The sequence below is a fragment of the Acanthaster planci genome, linkage group LG02, assembly GCF_054643075.1.
Source record: "Acanthaster planci isolate LZ-2023a linkage group LG02, COTS_SCS, whole genome shotgun sequence".
NCBI lineage: Eukaryota > Metazoa > Echinodermata > Asteroidea > Valvatida > Acanthasteridae > Acanthaster > Acanthaster planci.
The window spans coordinates 15,011,956-15,035,367 of record NC_141778.1 but is presented as its reverse complement, the minus strand read 5'-3'; the positions used below and the strand labels follow the sequence as shown (position 1 = coordinate 15,035,367).

Genomic DNA, 23,412 nt, shown 5'->3' with positions numbered 1-23,412 from the left:
TCTCCCCAAGCAGGGTAACGATTTTATTTTCTGTTTATTAAATCAACACAGCACGCAAAAACAGAAGCAGCTATTAAACCGTTATAGAATTGCTTGCAAGAATAATCGACTTTCAAGCAGAGTAGAGTTTTAACTCGGATATCTTTCTTTAAACATCCTTTTCATTTTGCAAACTTCTTAAGACTTTACGTAACTATTAACCCTGACGTTTTGGTTCAAAACAATTATTATTCAGTCCCAAACAACTTAATCTGTATGGCGCTTTTCCTAATACATATAGTTTCCACACCTAATGCAACAAAGCACATTTGCAAGCCTCTGCTCTGTGATATAAATAAACCTGTTGAAAGTATACATTTTAAATCCGAAGCCAATACATACTTAAAGTATAATAAATATGACTTTGTCAGACTAGATGTCGATATTACTGTAAAAGTATACGCATGATTTTGTAAATCTACATCGTGTCTGGGTTATTTGCATATATGCATCAAGTTGTTACTTTTTGGTTGACCTTTGTGCATCCTGTGCCGCCGGTTTGCAGAGTGCAAATCCCTAGCAGGGGAAAATCAGTTCTTAAATTATCTTTAACATTTGTCTAGGTTTATTAATGAAAGTGTTGTATGACTTTGCAATATTGTCTGTTACATTATGTGGTAGCTTGTAGGAGAATATGAATCGAAGCTTACATGATATACGGATTTGTGCACCGATTAGCTGGGTCTGATGTACGCGTAACAAGACTAATGAAATTTGTCCGTGAAAAAATCATATTTTGAGGTCGTTGACTTGCCTTTTTGTGCGCTTGGCTGGCCAAGCCATGATTCAGCTGTAAAGGATGATGTAGTATGGTCTTTAAGAAAACTCTCAGTGAGTATATCATTTCTTAGTTTCATGTACGTGATTGAGAATACGATGTTCGGTACAGCCGAATGTTTCCTTACAGCGGCGTTCCCCTGTGTTTAAGTGCCGGTGATATGCCATTGATGAATAAATTGAGCCGCTTATACCTACATGTCGTTTGTGTTTGCCTGCATCCGTTCTTTACTTGGTCCCTTTGACAGCAGGATAGGGCCTCTCAGTGCCGCCCACTACAGTAGTGTGAATAAAGGGATATCTTGTTTCGCACCCACAATATTCAAATAAATGAAAATATCTGAGGCAATAGTCCTGACAGAGCAAACATTGCAGTTGCGCATCTGTCCAAATTCAAAACTCGCAGGCTCTTCGACCCTCAGAGCAGATTTTTTGATGTGATCACAGGGCGTGCAACATGCATGTCAGCAAGCTGGATTCGAGATACACGTACATCAGTGGTCCCCAAAGTACCTTTGGACGAAATGGTCACAGCCATTCTGTGTTGGCCATTAGCAGGTTTGGAAGCTTAAATCGGTGCCACCGGAGAGCGATTCCAGTGGACTAACTGTAATCAGCAATTATAAATCCTACTTTACTATTCCTTAAACATCTTCAATTCAACAATAAGCCAACACATTCATGAGCACTCATTAGCAACGATGCCGATTACATAAATTTTGTCACTTACTGCAAACTGTTAAATGTAAAATTAAGCTTCAAATGATGCATATGTTACCTGTTAGGAAGTTATCAACCCTTACTTACTGACGCATTAAAATCACACAACGCTATTTATTGTTTTTTTCATTTTGTGATTCCTAATATTTATTAAGTGTTCATGCAAACCATACCTTAAAAATGCTTACGCATAAAAGATTACCTTGTTATTGATATCAGAAATAGGATATATTTATCATTAGTATTACAAGTGTGTATATAGTGCTACTCTGAACTACTGGACTTTACGCTTTACAAAGAAGAAACCGTATTACCAAACAACAAAACATTTACGAGAAAATATTGAGAGAAACCAAAAGAAAAAAGTTCCGCCAAACAGGTATGTTTTGATATGTTTGATGGAAGGCATTTCACATCTGGGGCATAGAAAGAGGATGACCTTTCCGCTCTACTGCCCCGCCCCCCCTTGGGCATCATGAGTCGTTGGGAAAACCAATCATGCCCGATGGATGGTCAGTATCATTCACTGTTCAAGACTCAGCATATAATTATAATTGCCTACTAACCAACGGGGATTGGGCGATTAATTTTGTTCACAGAAGTTCTGCTAAAGACACGAAGGAGACGAAAACGTAATTATGTTTGATTGCAAGATTATACAGCGCGGGCAGTACACATACTTTGCCGAACACTGAGCAGATTATGCTGTTCTTCGCATAATTAATTCTCCGGTTGCCACGACTGGGCAGTTAGATTATGGTGACAACTTCTTTGCCGGACACACCAATCAGATCCAAGGACGAGAAAGACACCAGGATCTCCTTGTCGCCAAACGCCTTTCTTGCTACAACAGTGACCTTGTACTGGACTGTTTCATTGCCCCCGATGTTTCTATACCCAAAAAATAACAACGTTTGAAAATAATAATCATTGAAGTCGTAAAGAATGATCACGATCTAATTAAAATATTTCATCAACAGTCATAATCAAGGTGGGCTCGTTTACGAAATGTGTGGGGAATATTTTGAAGGTGCTTTGGTGTTTCCTGGACAACTGACGACCTAGCATGGGTTTCTTTGGGCCAAGGACAGAAAGGTTTGCAACGAATAAATAACGGAATAAAACAAGTGTTTCGGACGTAGCCGCCGATCTCACACAAAGAAAGAGCTAAAAAAAACATAAAAAATGCGAGTTATCGAGCGAAACCTTTCGGGGAATCAAAGTTGGGAAAGATCGATATACTGAAACGCAAAAGATAGTTCTCCCCCCAGTCAAAAACAAGAATGGAGCTCTATCACTCCTCTCCCTCAAGCCAGTTACAGATACCTGAAAGCTTCCTTTTTAGGCAGGACCACAGCAGGACCTTCGGTTTTGAAGAAGCAGCCGTGGAGTGCAGTGGACAGAGGATTGGTGAACTTGACGCTGGCTGTAAATTCTGTGGCTGCAATCACAGTCTTGGGAACCTGAAGATATATAACAGAGCAGAGATCAAATTTGCTGAAAGCACTTGAGTTCAGAGTACATCGCATATTTTGGTGTGTTCTTCTAAAACCACTTGCTGCAAGCAATATTTTTAGGGATAGTAAGTATTGAACAAGTATTATGACGATACAGAGTAACGGATTATGATAAGCGTAGGAAGACATCTCAAAAAACTATACCTGTGTCTTTTTTCCGTCCACAAAACAGACAGAACCAATATAAAGTCAGATTGCTGAGTTAAGAAACTAAGACGAAATTCACACTTTACCTGAACCTCGAGGTCCGGCTTGGTCAAGCGGAAATTTGCTGCTCTTGTCATCACCTGGTCTGTCTCGGATACAAACATGGTTATCTGGAAGCGGACGTTGGCCTGGTCCACGAGTTTAGGGAGATAGTCGCTCGGTTTCACCTTCCACTCATGAACTATGAATTAACGGGGCAACAAGCTTTAGGGCTTTGGTGGTATAGTCCATCGATTGTATTGTTATCCCCAAAATAACTGACAAAATTACTGTTGATAAGTAGACTTGTTTTAAAGATGCTAATGGGACAATGGGATGTGATGTCCTTTTTTTTACAAAACGATGAAAGGCCATTACAAAAACACATCTAAGGACACAATTTTTAATCAGTCGCCAGACGTTCGTTTTGAGCACTTTGGGTGCCTCAAACGAACGTAATGCACAAATGACGGGTAGTACGTTTACGTAACTACCTGTCATCGCTGTTTTGCTAAGCTACCAATAAAGGAAATATGTTTTTTTAGGTTTTAGAAAAACTCTAACAATTTTAATAGAAATGAAAATTGTGCACCCAAAAGCTGTTCATTAACATATATTTAAAAAGAAACTTTGCTTCTGACCTATACTCTCATGTGCACTGAGAAAGAAAGAAATAATTATTTCCAAGGTGAACTTCTGGAAGTTTATCCTACGAAGGTTTTCTTCTAAAGGTTGTAACTAACCTGCTTCTGCGCTCTTCACGTTGACAAAGTCTCGTGACTCAAATACCAGATTTGCTTTCACTCCCGTGTAGTACATTGTAATACAAGTGATGACGAGAGTCACACTTCGCAGCTCCTCGACAGGGCACGTCTTCTTCAGCTTGGCCTGAACCACAAAGTCCTTACCGATGAGAACGTCTTCCGGCAGGACGATCTTCAAGCTAGTGTCCCGGCCCGTCTCCGGTAAGAGCTTCTTGAGAGTATACGTGTACTTGTCGGCAGTGAAGAGGCTCAGGTATTCCATGACAGAACCTAACGACAGGAACAAATGTTAAGTCCTTGTTCTCGATAAAACGGGCTTACTGAATCAAAAACTTTGAATTACAGAGACGGCTATGGCCGATTGAAACCTCGGAAGAAATGTTATGTTTGAAAATCTAGAAGGACAACGGTAACGTCCCAAAAAGCATCCGGCATACTCTGAACTCATTGTCTCTCAATACATGATGTCTTTGATGATCGGACATTCTCTGCCGCGTCATACCGAACCGGAGCCAAGTGCACAACAGCCTCGTGTAGACAGCAATGCTGCGTTCTTTTGGGACGGTAATGCAACTGAAATCCGAGAGCTCTGATCATCGACAGCTTAATGTTGTCATAAGCAGATGAATTGAAGTAAAACGTGTCAGAAATGTATGCAGTCATAATAGATGTATTAACGGCGGTGATCTTGGAATTGTTGAGTTTACGCTCCAAGCGTAGTTCCCGTTGGCTCGATTGGGACACAATAATACATAAAGCCAAGTCGCAACTTTGGCAACGCAAAGAGGCCGACGTGACCGATAACGCCTGCATATACGGGTACTGATTTTTTTATGGGGGGCATAGGGGTAATTGAACTATAGAGCAGCGACACTTCTGTTCAGTCATGTTTTGTCTGTTAAAATGTCGTGTTCGTGTGTATACTGTGTCATTGTGTATTATGGAAAATACTTCCCAAATACATGGATGGAAATAAGTGAAACGGAAAAGCTTCCAGCTGAGACCGCAGACGTCCTTTTATTTATATCACGTCTGTGAACAAGGTAACCAGATAAGCAAAATGCCACGTTGATTGGGGAGACCTCGCATGCATGGCCGAATGACTTGGGACGCGCTTCTTTAGGATCATAGGCATGCGCTGTTAGAATACCAAACTCGCTTTATGACAAATTTATTAAGAATGGAGTGATTCTGAAATAAGGAGCAACGGAAAGTTGTAGCCAAGACCAATTATGACCTTCACAAGACCACACAATACCAGCACTGGACCAACACAAGAACTCCAGTCTGAATTCATGTCACAAGCTACTCAAATGAACTGCAACAAAAGCATTCCTTTGTGATTGTTCACCCTGTTACTTGCGCCTGTTCTTGTGCATGGTCTTGTGTCTGGTCTTATTTTTAGGTTATGATAATGGCATACCTGAATATATCGCGTGTCCCCCTTTGAACAAAGTAAATAGCACCTGAAAGATTTCTCAATTCAATGCAATTTGTCTCGTCAGCTACATCGTGCCGTAGCCTCGCACGCGCTGCACGTGGTGTTAACGATGGATATATACACGGGAGGCATTTTTGTTAAAACTGATGTGATCCACAGCTGTTACCTCTGACGTTGGTTGAACGATGTCTTTTGTAAAATACAAAATTATGCCACATCAGCGATTATTACGCCGAAGCTATGTATCAGTCCCAACTACAGTTTAGAGAGTCTCAATTTCAGTGCCCGCAGCTGGGGCGTGCCTATATATTTAGACTAAACTCTATCGAAACTCTCGACAGAATTCTTTAAGTACGTTCCAAGCAACCTGACATTTCCTCATGATGGAAACAGAAATTATTAGACGAAATGACAATCACGGGCACACGTTGAATCACATATTATCACACTATTAAAACCATTGTTGAGCTGTCCGACTGCAGCACCATAGTCTAGACTGCCCTGACTGTATTGTGGACAGTCCCAACTGTGTCTAAGACCAACACCATATAATTGGGGCGGATATAGTTTCAAAATGCCCACAGCTAATATCTGAATTATTTGCCTAAAACCCGCTACCAGCTGGTCGAAAACATTTATCAAAGACTTGTAAGTCACTGTAGGCCGTTACCATTGTGGATATCCCCATGTGGATAATCCCCTATTGCCGTGTACCACTTGGGCACTATGACTGAATTTTTCTCTCCTAATCGCGGAATGGCGAAAAGCCGTAGCCGTACTGCCCCTGTTTCTGAAGCGGCTTCTGCTCCGGTAACAATACGTTATCTTACCTTCCTCTGGCTTGTACTGCCGAGTGATATCCTCCCGTTCCATTTTTCCAACAGCTTTCGTCAAAATGCGAGTCCCCACTGCGTCGGTATCAATATCTATGACTTTCGGTTGCTACGAACAAAAATGATTTTATAAACTTTTTAGTGTAATTGACGTTTCACAAGGGCCGCACATTTGAACGACCACACCCACTAAGTGCGCAGAATCACGGCCTTTCAAACACCAACAATCCATGTGAGACTGACACTAACACAAGCAAGGCAACTTAACTTGAGCTGGGATATGGATTATAATAAAAAAGAGGGAAAATTCTGGGAGACTGAGTTCGAAACAAACACAAACAAATACCGACAACTATGAGCCAAGGTCCTGAAGTAAGCTGACTGTACACCATGAGAAGAATCAACATTAAAGACAAATTAGCTTCAATGATATTATCTCACAAGACATTTGTGAGTAAAAACCATTTGAAGCTTCAGCTTTAGAATGGTGAAAGTCAAAGAAACATCTGAATCGTACAGTAATCAAGCCTCGTTTAAAACGCATTGCGCATTCTGTTTACATAAATCGTGCACTCCATGACCCATCTTCGGCCCAAATGCTTGAAAAGCCGAAAGTGGAATTTTCTGCAACAAATACCTCCGAGTAATCCATGCTGATTAGCCACGAGACTTTGCAGGCGTTGACCTCGGCAAACACGAACTTGGTGTCGTAACTGAAATACACTTGGCCGCTCTTCACTGCAGTCAGGGAGGCAGGTCCTGTGCGGTACACATCTGCATGAGAAAGATTGAACACGTTGAAGAAAAGAACAGTAAAAAATCTCGGTACACCACTACCGAACATAATATGTGAAAATTTCACTTGGGAGGCACCGTTGTGGCAATGACTTGTGTTTTGTGAAAGTTACAGCTCTTTTAGCGACATTTTAACGACATGTGAAACATAATCTTTAAACATGGCAGACTTTCCGGTTTGACTGATTGTTCCATGACTTTGCCAAAAAGTATGGTCCATCTCAATAGCAGCCTGCAGGTTGTTTGCATAAACCCAGCCATTTAGCCCCTTCGTCCATATCCCCATTCGTCCTTACGACCACATACAAAGGTCTACCGACCAATCAAAACACGGAGGCACTACACGATTCTTTACTCCGGCGGCATACTTACAATCGCTTTTCTCTTGTGGAGTGGCGTCCAGCGCTTGCCACCCACCATAGCCCTTGGGTAGGTCACGGCGGGCCATCCAAGCGTCATTCCAGACATGAAAGTTCCTGGTTGTTTTGAGGGACGTATCACAAATAAAATTTGGTTATCTTACTGAGGTAACGGCTGTATGTACAGAAGTGTTCACACTGATCTTTCAGGCCATTCTGATAGAAAAGGAGAATTTATATTACGGGTTTTGCCCTTAATACCCAACGTGTATGTATTTATAAATAATGTATACTCAGTGCTTGTCCGAGATCTTGCGAAAAATTCCACAAGCTTATTCGGGTGGGACTCGAACCCACAACCTCTTGCTTACTAGTGTAGACATTTTAATCACTCGACCGCTGAACTTGCTGGGGTCAGCTGGCCGGTGCGAGTCCGGCACGTGTAGCAACGGGTACCGTGAACTATTTTCAAGATGTACTTTTGTGTGAGGGAGATGTTGAATTAAGTTACGGGTGTTGCCCTTACCCGACTTATATGTATTTATAAACCTTGTATATTTAGTGCTGAGAATACAGAAACAAGCACACAAACAAATTCCAATCTCCTCCAATTTACGGCACTGGTTACATTGTAGATGGAGTTGAAATGCTATTTTGTGTACTGACTCCCTAAATCATGAATACCATGTTTTTCACAAGAAAATCACTGTTTTTGCTCAAGTTTCACATTATGACAGAGTCACCTGTTAATCTCGGATTTCGCCCTTTATACTCAGGCTTTAAAAACTTATGAAAAAATTTGCGACAGGTTTGCTAAAATTCTACGAACAGTAAGCTCATTTTAACTAAACTTCAAAGGTTTTTCTATGTTGAACTGACCAGACGCTGTCGGCCGTTCCAAGTGATTTCCCATCGGCATCGTAGTGGTAGTCAATCAGGCAGTTAGCGTCAGTGTCATGCGCCGAGGAGAAGTTGGTGATGGTACGGCCCGGGATACCAATGCAGCGGAGAGCTGAGGTTTAAAAAGAGAATCATTACTGACTCCTTGAAACTTATGGAAAATCGGTGTTATTATCAGGAAAAAACTGTTAAGGGACAATATCATAAATGCAATATTTACTTCTGGACATTATGACGTTGGAACGAAAGCAGAGAAGGTAATCCGAAAGGTTCCACCTGATAAAGCTATGAGCGATATCGAACTGGATATTTGGGTCACGTTTGAACTGTCCCACTTGGATGTTTGTTAAATACAGGGGAGCAACGTTTTGAAAGCGGGCCAGTTGTTTCTGAATTTCTTTCGAAAAATATATACCTTGCTTTTTCACCCATTGCAAAGGGCAACAAATACTCCATTACATGATGGTACTCCAGTGGAGCTGAAAGAAAGTGTGTGTTTGTACCTGAGGGACTGTCAAGAGTCATTCATACTGAAGCGCCACAGAAACGTCCAAGTGCAAAAGGACGAGCTCAGAATGCTCTTACCACGCCGAAAACGTGTAAGTGCTCCCTTCAATATAAACAAATATTCCATGAAGTTTGGGTTACCTCAGGGTACAGTTTTTCCTAGTTGCCAGACCCACCTGTGGTAAGCAGACCGCCAAACACCCAGCACTGTCCGTACCTCACCGGCAGCCCTGTCCTGATGTACTCCTCAAAGATGGAGGCGCTCCCGGACCAAGCTGTAGGCTCCGTGCCATCCGCGTAATCGCCACTCCAGTTGCCGGCGAGGATTCCTCCCTCATCTTGTGAATTAACCTGCCAGTTGTGGTGCAACAAGTTAAACTGAATCGTCAAAGTTTTACACAAAATAGGCCGAACAGTTTACATACTGAAAAATGCATGGTCTACTTTTTATGTCTTTCCTCAGGGCGTTCTACTCTTATAAGATCTGACTACTTTAAGGTAAAGTTCAAATTCCCAACTTGGATTAATATCTTCACGTGCCCAGATGAAGAGGTTGCTGCAGCTACCAAAGGTTATGGCTTCTTGTAGCTTCTAAGGTGTTTTGTATGCAGTCTATGGGTTGGCAGGGACTAGAAAATTCTTTGGTGTAAACGTTTCCGAGAGAATCAGCGAACACATTTTGTTCCCAAATTGTTGCCCACACTCACCAGAGCCGACAGCTGCCTAGATATTTCAATTGGGCAGGAATAAGCTGCAGGGCGCTTCTTGCAATCTTCCAGAAGGCGAACCAAACACTCCAGGATTCCAGACTCAAACTGGAAGGCAGATAAAAAGGACTTACTGTACCTAAAGTACATTTGTAAGGTAACTATGCTAGCCGCGCAGATTAACTCTCATTTGACTCGTGGTGATAGCCGAGTGTGTCTATCCGTTCCTGGCGGGAACGTTCTTACATATGATGGCAAAATGTCAAGTGTTTTTTTTTCTTGTATGTTTTGTTATTTGTACAAGCAAAGGATACACTACTAGCTTCCCTTCAGGTATAAAAACATAAGGTCTTTGCCTGTGTGCCTGTCGCGCGCACGAGCTGCTCTCAGTTCTTCGCCTTTCAGGATGTGCTTCATATATGCCGCAGTAGTGGATAGCCTTGATTCGACTATTCCTGGAAAGAGGCAAAAATCATTGACCTGGCCAAAATACCACGGCGCCCATCCCACGGAGTGGTCGGTTCCAAAGAAGTACATCCCCATATCATTCAGAACGTATTCCTGCCTCAGCTCCTCTTTGTGTAGGAACACCTCATCGGCTGGGTGAAATGAAGACGAAATGGCAATTTGAGATGTCGGGAATTCACTGATACAGGAAATCGTACAAACGTACACATAAAACAGAAGATTCCCATCGAATGGTTCTAGTATATCAGATATTGCGCATGCCTTTGTGTAGTTGCATCAGACTTTGAGTTTCAGACTTTCACCATAATCCACAAAGGAAAAACACATCGCGGTGAGGTCCGCAATTTTACCACCTTCATCAGACAAGATGAAAGAAATGAAAATAACGTGTTGATTGATTAAAATGCGCAGTGAATGACGTCTAATGACAATACCCAAGTTTACCTTGACACCAGGGATTGAAAAGAACGTAGACGTGTCCCTCCAGTTTGAAGCGGGAGGCAAAGGCGCCCCCAACGTTAGTGCGAACTGCCATCTTATACCGGCCGATCAGACAATCGGAGGGAATGGATATCTTTACGGTCAGCTTGGTTCCCTTGGATTCGATGACCTTTGCCCTCCACTCATCGACATCTTCGCTTGCTACATCGATGGGACGAACGTAAATGGCGATATGGCTCTCGTGAGACATCATTGGCTTGTCTCCTGTCAGCAGTAAATTGAAACATTGCGAGAAATCTATCAATAACCTGCATGTGCATACAGAAATTTGTCGACCCAATACGCGTTTGAAAAGGTCGACAAATTTCGAGTGTTGTGATTGGCCAACGCGTTATTGTGAATCACCCGTATTCTCGGAATTTAATCGACAAGGGGACAGTGAAGGAACCCGCACGCAGCCCATGGAGTCGAGGTTGCGGTTTGTCTGCCGCCATCATGTGTTTCAGAGTCTTCCATGGTATCTTTACTACACGGGGTGGTTAAGTTTTCGTGTAATTTTTTAATGAAGAAATAAAGACAGCACAGCGCCCTCGGCGCTAAAATAATAAATCCGCACCAATACTGTGCAAGGTATACAGTTCACATTAAACATTATTTTATTCGGGAGGAGGGTTTTCGAGGCCAACAAATTGGGTTGGTTACTACGATTTGGTTGAAAATCACACCGCAGTTGTTTTGTTGTTTTCAAACTATCGTCTAATGTGGTTTTGAAAGAAAGAGTTGAATAGTGTCTCTGAGCGTGACGATGCAGCACAAGAGGCGAAATCATAATTGACTTACAAGATAGGCCCTACAGCAAATAGGACCGTAAGCTCTCGTTCGAACGAGAGGGGAATACATGTACCATGACACGTGTGGAAGCATTACATCGAACGGTCAAAGCCGGCAGGAGCAGTCTGCCACGCTGACGGGCAACAGCTGGGCGGGGTTAATTAAGATGTGCCAAGTTGTGCTACTATTGAACTGTATTTTGGTCTCTAAGGGAAATATTTTTTTTGAACTCCAAAATAACTACAAGTGATTTGTATATAACAGACGCAACTGAGATTTTGAAAAGGTGGTGGTCTTTCTCACATGCGCAGCTTGTTGGAAATTTGTGATTCTTTATTTCGTGCATCAAAAAATCCTCCAAAACCAGAAGGAGCAGCTAAGACGATATTCAAAGCTTTTCTTGCGGAATACATAAGCGAAAAGCACTCTCTTGGAATCGAGGAGAAAATGACCACAATGTTTTTGGCCTTGTGCCGCTCAAGCTTTTTGCCGCCCAGGCCATTTTGCGGATGGCTGCATAACTGTGAATTTGTTGGTGAAAATATCCACAGATCGATTGAACATGCTTTCGCGATCACGCAAGAGTGCAACATGAATGCAAAATCAGGATCTCTGAGCTAGGCTTTGCACATGCAGAAGTTCCTGTAGACCTTGAGAATGTACGGTGACCGCAACATGAACGAGTACACCTTTGCGGTGCCGTTTTCAAGATTTGCTGGTACGGAACACTACATTTCAAAGTGGAAACCTTCCACAACTTTAAAATGAGGAATAAAGATGCTGCACATAAACAATAAAGGCGTCATTTTTGTTGTGGGGTTGGGTATTCGTTCATTTCTTTTAGGGGAACTACATTTCCACTCAGTGAAGAACTAATTTTCAGAAAGAAATGGAGTAACTAAAAAAGGTCTTGACCACTGGACATGGAGGATTGCAGAAACAGCTCCAGATCTGGATGCCTTCCTTACCCCACCACATTTCGATGAACACTCTGTGGCCGGCTGCTGCATCGTACTGCTTATTCAAGTTGATCTCCACTTCGAAGGCCTGGCCACGCCTCACCACCAGTCCGGCGTACTCGTACTTATCGGTGCGGTGAGCCGGTCGGTTCTTCGCCGTCTGAAGGTCTACCGACTCCACCTTCAGCTGGCCTGCAGAGTGAAGCACAACAACAAATTCTGCCAGAGGAATCTTGGTGGACAGCCAAAAGCAGAGTAGTAACGAGTCAATAATATCTGCGATTCAAGTCAAGTCGACTCATTGTAACACACTGACTTGAGTCGAGTTCAGTCATTTTTAATAAGTTCGAGTCGAGTCGAACCATTTACCGGTCGGAACTTGAGTCGAGTCCAGTCGTCAAAAACTGTGAATCGACTTTTGCTTCATTTGGAAATAATTCCTAGTAACTTCATGTACGCCAATTTCAAATCTTTCAGCAGATGTTTAGTTTTACACACACTAAAATCAAAGGCACTACACACGGGCTGGCAACCTTCCAAAAAAGATAGCGACAGGAAGTTTTCATTAATATCCCTGGAATGTATTACGACTATATTAACAGGACAGATCTTTTATAAAAATAAACGTGACTTGAAATGACGCTCGGGCACTCGAAACAAGCGCCTTGAGAGAGAGACATGGTGCTTAGGCAAAGCTTTTCGTAGGACTCTACAAATCAAAGCCCTGTTTCAAAGCCTATAGGGGTTGATGGAAGGATACTCAGTTACCGGCGTTGTCAGTTTCGCTATAACTAGTAACTCATCTTTTTAATCCCAGAAAACAAAGATCACGAAAAAAAAAAGCCACTTGAGGTTTTCAACCACAGAGTCACTGAAGAATTCACATTTTAAGAACAAAATGAACAGTCAACAAAGCATGCGGAATTTTAGTGTTAAAAAGGGCAGATTCAACAGTTTTCTTTCATGTAAGAGGATAAAGTTCAACGAATATTCTCCCGAGTAAAAATAACAATGCAACCTTTAAGAAGCTCACCAGTAAATAGGTTTTGCTATGTCTTTCAGGTCACCACGTTCAGAAGGCAAGGGGACTTTTTGAAATGCAGTTTGATTAGGTAAACGACATTCAATTCATATTCAAAAGAGTTGCATTTTAAACCTGACAAGGATAAACATTATCGTACCGGTCTCTGGCTTTGCTGGTATATCGGCTCTTGGCGGACCCGATTCACCGATTCGTCCAGTCAACGCCACACCAGATGCTCTCGTTCTCTGTCTAGATGCCATCTCGTGTAATTATATAGCTATGATCTGGTGGTTCAAGTAATAGATAACCATATTATTAACAATCTGTAAAACTGACCAATGACCGATTCATGTTTTATCCAAGAACAAGTAAAAACCAAATATAAATGCAAAATACACGTATATCTAAAACTTGCCATTACAAGAAATGGAAGCACATCTTTAAAAAATATGAAAGAATTACGATTCTTGAAAACAGGAAATTGCTAAGGAAACAAACAATCAATTATGCTTCCCCGATGCACCATGGGCAGCACGTACTCTTTGCGCCATATTCCAAAAACATCAAAATAAAATCAACTAAATTAAAAACAGGGATTTAAAGGTAAACTGTTGCCCTGGTAAATAAATACCTCTGCATACGACATCCTGTTTTGTTATACAAACATAGCAATGAGAAAAACACTCGAGGATACAGACAGCCAACATTCCACATAATAGCCAACGATAACCTTTGACCAATTGACTTTTTCATTACACTACCCTGCTAGGTGCTTGATCTGTTGCATGGCGCGCATAAGTGACATTTATTGCTTTTGGTTGCTTCAAGATGTCTCCAAATCCTTCTTCAGAAATCTTCAAATAAATTTTGAGATATCTTGAAATCGAATTCAAGATATCTCAAAATTGATTTAGGTGTCTTGAATTCGATTCGAGGTATGTTGAAATTGACAATAGACATCTCAAAATCCATTTCAAGATATCTCGAAATCTGTTGGTAACATAAAAAATGTAATTTTAAATTTCTTGGAAATCGATTTCAAGATAGTTTGAAATGGTGTAGTATATCTTGAAATCGTTTTCTCTTTTGCTTCTGTCATGTCGGGACGAAGATAAAATAGAAAGACGTGCCAGGGTTAATTACAATATACTTTCTGGGAAATCAGGCAAAAATGGAGTATCTTGTAGCACAGAAGAAAAAATGATTGTTAAAATATCTTGAATAAGGAGTTTGGAAAATCCGAAAAGAATTTTGAAATGTTTGAAATGGATTTAGAGATGCTTTTAAAAGGATTTCGATATATCTGGAAATGGATCTGAAGTTATCTATCTAAAAACCAGATTTCAAGATATCTAGAATGGATTTAAAGACGCCTTGATATCATTCCTAAATGGCTTTCAAAATAGAAGAAATTTTAAAGACATCTTGAAATTAGTGATATTTTTAAAGTAAGCACAAGCTACCGCTTTACTATGAATAAATATCACGCGCCACGAAGTTGTGATTTAATATTAGATTTAATATTAGAAGCCTCAAGGTGCACAATTTCATGTATACAATGCACCATTACGGAACATTTTCTGTGTGAGAAATGGGTTTCAGTTATTGGCACCAACAGATTGTTATTAAAACGCATGAAACCACCTTTATTAGCACGGGGAACAAATAATATACCTCCCCTTCCATGAAAGAGACAGGAGAATCCGTTACAGATGCATTTTGACGTAACAAAATAGCTGAAGCTATATAAATAGCCGATCATCCGACGCTGTTCCGGAGGCTCACTTTGTTTGAGACCTCACCCCTCCGGAACACAGTCCCCCCTTAAGTCCCCCCTTCACACAGACTCTTGTTGAAGTCAGCCAGTAGGGGTGGCTAAATACCGCAGATATCAGCTCCACTTCAAGTCCCTTGCATTCAATCATCTCTGGGGCGAACGGCACCGACCTCATCGTAGCACTAGCCTGTACGCATCAAGGCGTCAGCACGGTGAGATCCAGCATGAGCATCGTACACCCACATATTACCGTAAAAGTACACGAATCAGGAATTAATAATGATTTTTTTCTGCAAAGTTAATGTCACCGACGGTGGAACGATTTTCCAAGTGGGGGGAGTTATAAGAGCATCAGGCATCAGTCATTGATGGGCCGATCCAACGCTCCACCTATCATATGAGCCACCCCCGCCTTGGAAAAGTGGGGGGAGAGGGGGCACTGGCCCCCGCATTCCACTTCCGCCGCCAGTGCGTCATGCTTCGATCTATGGAAGGTATATGACATCTTTACCAGCATGCATTGAGAAGTGCACATGTTTAAATATTTAAAGTTCTATACATGCCCTCCTGCACAGATGAGGGCGCTGTCAGTTTGGGTCATAGGCTTTTCAGTCCAAATTACCAACCAAGAATTTACTTACTGACAACATTGCTGATAAAAGAATGCTGGCTTGCTTATTGCTTATAGATTATTAAAGAAGGGAAGATTTAGGCTGGCACAATTTTTAAAATGCATATATGGAAATGCTCTTAAAATCCTAAAAGGCAGCAAAATACCCTTTAATTAAATAATGAAACAGAATTAAAAATGAGGTAAAGTGAGATACAAAGGTGCATTTTGAACGCAAAGACGGATCCAGGTCCAATTTTGTGTGTGTATGTGTTGGGAGCAAAACAAGTAAGCCGCGTCCCCGGTGCACTTTTGCATAAACTGATCAGAACCAGAAACAATTAACTTAAAGCAGCTACTCAGAAACAATTTCCTGAACAAAATGGCTTTGTCCATACAAAACAACCTCCATTTAAGACACTTAATATCTTCACTCTGATTGATTAAAAACAATCCTCATCTTTCTGGGGGGGGGGGGCATGGCCCCAGTTCCCCCCCCCCCGCCATCCGCCCTTGCTTGGAGGCTTGTATTCAGAGAACAAAAGAAATACGTGGTACTCCCTTCATTAATGCTTACCTCCACCTGTGTTATTGCATAGCAGAGAGCCGTACGCTTCGTACAAATCCACACAAATCATGTAGATCCCTGAGCGTACATTTTGGCCTCAACAAATTATATCATCCTACCATGCAACATCAAATTACATATCGATAGTTTTTCCATTATCCGTAATTTGGCCCATGCACGATATAGTTCTAACCTTGAAAAGCTAACTGGGCTTTTTCGGATCATCTCACAGCCGGGGGAGGGGGGTTCTGCCCCCAAGAACTTGACTCTCCCGTACCAGGTTTGTTTTAAACACCGCATGCATGCGAACACCTGTTAGAAGTATAAATATGAAGCTTCCGACTACATCACACATGAGTTTGATTTCTGGAAGACAACCCACTCTTGGCTGACGAACTGTCACGGACAAATGGACGCTGTGTGACAACCATACAGAGTGTCCCCCCAAAACGCAACCCAACAGTTTTCTCTAAAAATTATTGCCAGGAATAATTGATTTGGTACTAAATTAAAGCTTATGGTGTTTTCTAGTTGCGGATATGCAACACGTTTAGTTTATCTTGCAAGTGTATGCAATCGCCCAACTCAAATCCTTGAGTATCGCAAAACCTGTTCAGGTCCTAAATTAACTTCTTTGGAATTTCTTTGAGTTCAAAACTCGATGAAACTGATGTTTATTTCATAAGGCAGTGGTTGTTTAATTGTGCAGTTTTATAGTTTACAGTTTCAGGGAAACCTACTTAAGTTGACCATTTATCTTATTTACTTCTCTAACATTAACCACTTTGACTATTTCAGGATCCTGTTTGTTTGTTGATGGAAAACAGGTTTTAAAATAACACAATACCACTGTAACACGACAGTTCAGTATCCTCTTCCTTAGTGGGTCTTTGCAAAGATCTTATGCGTAAAAGGGTGCTAAATGATGTAAGCAAAGCATTTCGATTGTGTCAGTTAATCCCACTGCACGGGCAAAACCAAAAAAAAGTATCTGACGTTTTCAACAATGTCTCTACAATGCGCCATCGGATTTAAAAGTAGTCTTTATTTTGAAAAATTGATATTCTAACCCTCCATTTGACATCAAACACAACTATAAAATTTCTAAAATTTTGGAGAAAATAAATGTTACTATGGGTTGCAATTTTTTTAAGGGGGGCACTTTATGCCCGATTGAAACAAGTTGATGTCAAAAATGCACTGCGACGATATCTCAGAAGTGTTGAAGAGGGTGGAGGATTCACGAATGACTGAACTTGTTGAGAAATATTGTTCATATGTGTAGTAGGTTTTCAAAGGCAACGGAGAAGGAAGACAGTCACTCACCGTTAACGGTATGTGTTCTGGAGCTTGAACACGAAATCAATGACAAGCACTCATCTGGTGTAACCGGCACAGGACGTCCGCAAGCGAACAAGCAAGTACGCACACTGGGCAACTTGTTAAAACGTGAGCTTGCGTGCTTAGTCCACCAGGCACGCGTGGATTTTCAAAGTTGACATTTGTCCTCGAACATTATAAAGGGGCAGTATGGACGGTTTGCTTGCCAAGCGTGTTAAGATTACTTTGTGCGGGACTAGAATGTTTTTGGGGGGAGATTTTTCTCGAGATAAAATAAAAACTAATTTCTCGAGATGTTTTAAAGAGTTAGAAATGGAAACGAAAACCAGAAATACAGATGACAAAAGGTCACTGAAAAATGTGCCAGTGCCTCTAATTCTGTATCTCTGAGTCTGTGAAATCAATATTGCACGTATGAAAATCATGTCTGGAATGTAGACGGATGTTATGTACAACATTTTCGTTTGTGATATAGATATATGTCAGAGGCAAGCCCGCGGGATATCCAACCTACTGCAGGCAGTTCAAGAGATATACCGCCGATATTTGTCTTGTCAAAACAAAAGTCACAAGTGTGTCCCTCTTTTTCCTGTGCTGCACTGTTCCCTCAGATTATCAATTAAACACTGCAAACCATACAATGGTTATGAAAGGTTGCAGGTGCACTGAAACTGTGTCGGATGATCCCTGCATGGGGGTGAGTTAACATGGAACAATTGATGTGGATAGCGACATCAAACTTCAGGTGACGTGTTAAAGCTCAAAATGCCAGGAAGCGGGAAGTTTTGAATGGTTCCCGATGATTTTCATATACACAATACATATAGTACAGAAACTGGCATCCTTACTCCTTAAATATGTTGTGATTGTTTAATTTGTCATGTACACTTGTACGTGAATCCATATTTCTGGTTTTGTTTTCTTTCAGGTTTTCTTTGAAACCAATGGCTTTCATATTTTTGCCAAATATGATACCCATCCACAAGAAACCTTCGCACGCGACATCTTAATCACAAACTGGAAGAAATCGAGTGTACAGGACTCCACCTCCAAAAATGTCACACTCCCTTTGTGTCGCGTGGGGTGGAAAGGGAAGAGTTGCCCTCCCCCCCAAAAAAATGAAAGAGCAAGTGAAATGAAAAAGAACGGGATGAAAGGGGATTGTTTGCTTGAGAAACATCGAAATTGACCTCTTCTACAAAGTTTATCATTTTGTTGCTGATGAGGGCTTTCTCTCCCCCCGCCCGTGATAAAAAATCCTGGCGACGGTTCATGTCACTCTTGCATACATGCACATCTCCACGATTAAAAAAAACCTCAGAATCCTGAAACTCCGTAAAGGTCAATGCCCGAGGTACGTGTCATTCCTGTTTACGAATGGCCTGGGCCGGGCACATTCTTACGCATTATTAAGCTGTCCTTGTGACGTTTCTCTACTCAGTAAAGTGTAGATTAGTTTACGAATCAACCCTGTACTGTAGATTCGTAATGAATCTGTATTGACAAACGGCAGATTATTTTCAATAATTTCCAGGTCTTGTGAACAACCCCTGCAAAAGAAAAATCCCAGTCTTTTCCTTATAATGTAAAACTTAGAGGTATTTTTACCAACAACTTGACAAGATTTTGTAATGACTAAACTTCTACGTGTCTGTAAAATTTATTAAGGAATACATGTATATTACAGAAGACTACGCCGGTTTTTTTTCATGCTGTTTGAGAGGAAAACATTGAAGTTCAAAAAATGAGGTAATATGCCTCGCATCTCAACCATCCCTAAAGCTGCTTTGCAAAGACATTTCGCCCTAATGAAGCATTCCTAGAGTACCTTTTAAAAATATTTTGACAATTTTATGTTTAATTTTACCGCTTTCACTTTTCGATTGCGATTTCTGGATTTGTCGATGGTGATTTCAATTTTTATTTAAGGTTTTTTGGGGGGGGTTCCGTTAAGTATTCTACCTTTTTTCGGATTCATTTGCATGTAAAAGATTATTTCTCATTTGATTTATTGTTTTGCATTTTTATTTCAGAAGCACAACTTTGTAAGGATTTTCAAAAATGTTCACACTTGATTTTAACCACCATTTATCGAATTTGCAATGCAATTATTCGCAGCTGTTGACACTTTATGACATTGTACATAACCTGTATGACCCATTTTGACCGAAGAAGCAATGAAGACAGTACGAGTAATCCACCAGCGTTGATCTGCATGTGCATTACTGTCAATGCTTCTTGTGATAAAAACTGTCCAAGTTAATGAACGGCACAAACATTGTTCACCCAGTGGAAAGGTTAACGATAAGACCCAGGAAAGCCTAGCAGTAAGTGCATATAGGCTAGGAACAAAGTTTTACAAAGAGGGAGCTTGCCAACACTGGCCGTGCAAGCAAATCTCACTGCTGAAGACATTAGTCCGAATGGACAATGTTTAATTGTTTCCTTGTTATCAGGAGAATTTTTGATGTCTTATTTTTGCGCAAAGGCGGACTCGAAGGTCATGTATTACGACGTTACTGGTGTACAAATAGTGACTCTTACAGGAGGTCATCTTTACAAACGTTATCCAATCTGACTTTTTGAGATCCCTAAAGGGGATTGGAAGGGTTGAGGATTCTCAGACGGGTAAAAAAAACAAATAGGCAGTCGATTTTAGGGAAAAGAGACTCCGACGACGTTCTGGTGCTACATGGAGAGGCTAGCCCGTGATCGCAGTGATCAGTTTGCCTGGATTCCTCCGCGACATTTTATCATGTTCATACTTTACTCATACGTCGTTAGATAAGCACCGAGCGTTCATATCGGTCGCGAGACAGCAAGCGTCTGGTTGTGCCCCTACGTATTAAATCTTGTCAGCCTACCGTAAATAGACACAGCGCTAAGCTAGACATACCAGTGACCCAAATTCAAGGGCCTGTAAGGTTTTAAAGTAGCATTCGGGCACAAAAAAAATCTTCAATAATATTGCTTTGCTCAGTTTTATTTTAAGGCTGGTGGTGTCTATGCTTATAGCTTGCCTCTTCCAATAGCACATCCCAGGGCGGAAAGATATACTGGTCACTCCTTCAAAAAAGGCAAGATTTACAGAGATGAATTATAAAGAAATTGTGACTTTTGCCCCTCCCCAATCTTTTCCAGATAATTTGGTTCCTTTCACCTTCCCTACTGTTGAATTGATGGGAGGTTAAACAAACTACATTAAAAAAATCCGCGCGCCTCTATTCTTTATAGATAACATACAAAGACTGACGTTTTGTCAACTTTCTTTTAAAAAGGCTTTCCAACTGCTTGAGACTGAAGTATCGGACGGGCTCGTTTTACACGTAACGAGAAGGTAATAACCGGGCGCTGTTCAGAGTCAACAACTGTCTGAAAGATGAATATAGATTCATTTTAGATTTCATTGGATAAATTTCATTTGTTTTGTTCTGAATGTATCTGTGCTTCCAATATTTGGCATCAAGTCATTTTAATAAAACGGCAAGCGAATCGAACCTGGGTTTATTGAGACAAATGAGATTATGCTGACTTCCAACACTTTCATTAATTGTACATGTGCGGTTTTTGCTGAAAGGACAGGGATTAAACGTTGACGACTTGAAAATTATTGTTCTTCAACTTGTTTTGGCAAACGAAGTCCGAATTCTTAAAGCGCAGAGATCTATCGGATCTCTACGAATTGTGTGCTTATAAATTAGTCAAAATGACCAATATAGGTAAGTGTAAGTTGGGTCTCGATATCTTATTAAATCAAGACAGGACTCATTACTCGGTCACCTTTGATAACAATGACATTTTATTGATTGTACACAAACCGTCGGTATCGATAGTTCTTGCACAAACTGGACTGAGCCAATAAGGAAATGGCGCCCCGCCCGGGGATTATGTGCTCTCTTATTGGTCACCTCTGTCAGTAAACGGACCATTGGCGCCGTTTTCGTATTGGCTCAGTCCAGTTTGTACATGAATCATAATAGTAATGGTTCGTGTGCAATCAATCAATAAAATGTCACTTTTATAGAGAGTGCCCGAGTAATGTAACATTTAGTCAACAACACTGACTGACTTTGGTCAAATTTAACTAATATTTGACTTATCTTTTACTTATTAATGTTAGTCATTGGTCTGTCTGACTTATTTATTAATTGGTCATACTAGACATAGAGCTGGACTGACTTTTATTAGTCAAAATGACACATTTTTGCCCAAGCCCAAGGCATCAGCACCAAATTCCTAATGACAAATTAATACAGGTATGTATGTATAACCCATATCAATAAGAGAGCCACCTTTGTCCGATTTACCATTGTGACAGTCTTATATCATCGTTGGCTACCGAACTGTTCGTAAACCCTGTAGGCCTTTGAATGATATGATATGGCTCTTGGTCAAACATTTTGGGGAACTTTTATCAACGCTATACACGAACTAACCGCAACACATTCCTCTCCGCTTTCACAAAATAGCAGACATTTGTTAATGTTGGAATACCTTTGTCCAGTTCCAACGTTACTATGGCGGTTTACAAATTCACCAAAAACCGTAATTATTAAATTTGTAGTTACTGTACATCAGTAAAAATAACAATGCTACACCATTTATTTTACACTTGTCAAATGGCGGGTTGACATTGCTTCTTCTGTTTTGATAAATTCCAAACCACTCGGCGGTCTACGAACTGTCGGCCTGGCTGGCGAGACAGTTCGCTGGGAGTTTTATCGGAAATCATCGTCCAGTAGCGTGGCACTCTCGATGATTTTCTACGAAAACGCAATGATTTATGTTGGAGAGACCACAAGAATCTGGAAGATGTAATCCAACACAAGAGGCCATCTATAAATTGGGATCTAGCGGACTTATTTCATTGTCTACTCTGTCAGTAATTTCCTCCTGGCGATGTGTTTTTGTTGTAATTTTGCCTTGGTGTTTTTTCGCAGTATATTCTTCCGCATAGCATTAATACACCTATCAAGATCAGAAATCCTAGATTCAAAAACCACACGTGTATAAACCGTTGGGTTGCAACCCTCAGGAGGAGGGATAGGGTACGAGATCTAAAACTTGTTGCATCTCATGAGCTGATCCAGCCTCCCCCTCCATATTGAATCCACCCCCAAACGGTTACAGTGAAGGAGTTCGAATGGAGAAAATAACAGCCACAGCTCAATCTTGCTCAGTCTCAACTTGCTCAGTTGTTTGAATAATCACACATTGTCGGTTGTGAAGCACAAACACTCAGTCACATGGTGTGCGTCAAACGTGTGCCCATACACAAATGATCGAAACAGTGGGCCATTGTGAAGCACTTCCCAACTCGGACTCGAAGTCAACCTTATACAAAGTTATTGACACATTACCTCCCTCAACCCCTAAATTGAAGCGTAGACGTTTTCTGAATAAATCTTTTGTGAGTTAAATAAATCTGGAACAGAAGTCTGAATAAATCTGGCACAGAAGTTGTTTCTATAGCTGTGGAGATGTTAAAGTGCCTCTGAGGTTTCGGAGACTTGCAATATCTCGGACTTGAATGAAGTCGGACTCACGTTGCTATTCCCCCCGTCAGCCATCCCTTCAGCCTGTACGTACTACTACACGGTCGTCGCGCTCGGCTCCGGCAGCTCGCATAACCCTTATAAGGTGCCCTCATTTGATAGCTTTTAATATACAAAAACGTGTGTCATACGTCACCAGTCAGTAAGTCCGACTTGACGGATAAGCCAATCGGGCCCTTCGTCGGTAATAGTTATTCATAATTGCACATGATTGACATGATGTTGCATAATGTATACGGAATTTCCACCAACCAAAGTAGTCAGACTTGTAGACTCGTTTATTATAATGCAGG

At 41.1% G+C, this 23,412-nt stretch overlaps 1 protein-coding gene across 1 annotated transcript; it reads right to left on the bottom strand.

Moving 5' to 3' along the window:
* On the bottom strand, positions 1-17,710 carry LOC110973301 (protein-glutamine gamma-glutamyltransferase K-like). The gene is made up of 15 exons (XM_022223995.2): positions 17,550-17,710; positions 13,426-13,552; positions 12,254-12,436; positions 10,458-10,718; positions 10,026-10,144; positions 9,546-9,653; positions 9,015-9,189; positions 8,311-8,443; positions 7,445-7,548; positions 6,915-7,051; positions 6,275-6,386; positions 3,983-4,273; positions 3,287-3,441; positions 2,863-2,999; positions 1-2,427 (listed from the first exon to the last, which is right to left on the bottom strand). The coding sequence occupies exons 2-15, from the start codon at positions 13,526-13,528 to the stop codon at positions 2,286-2,288; spliced, it is 2,160 nt and encodes a 719-aa protein (XP_022079687.2). The 5' UTR covers positions 13,529-13,552; positions 17,550-17,710; the 3' UTR covers positions 1-2,285.
* Positions 17,711-23,412: the final 5,702 nt, after the last annotated feature.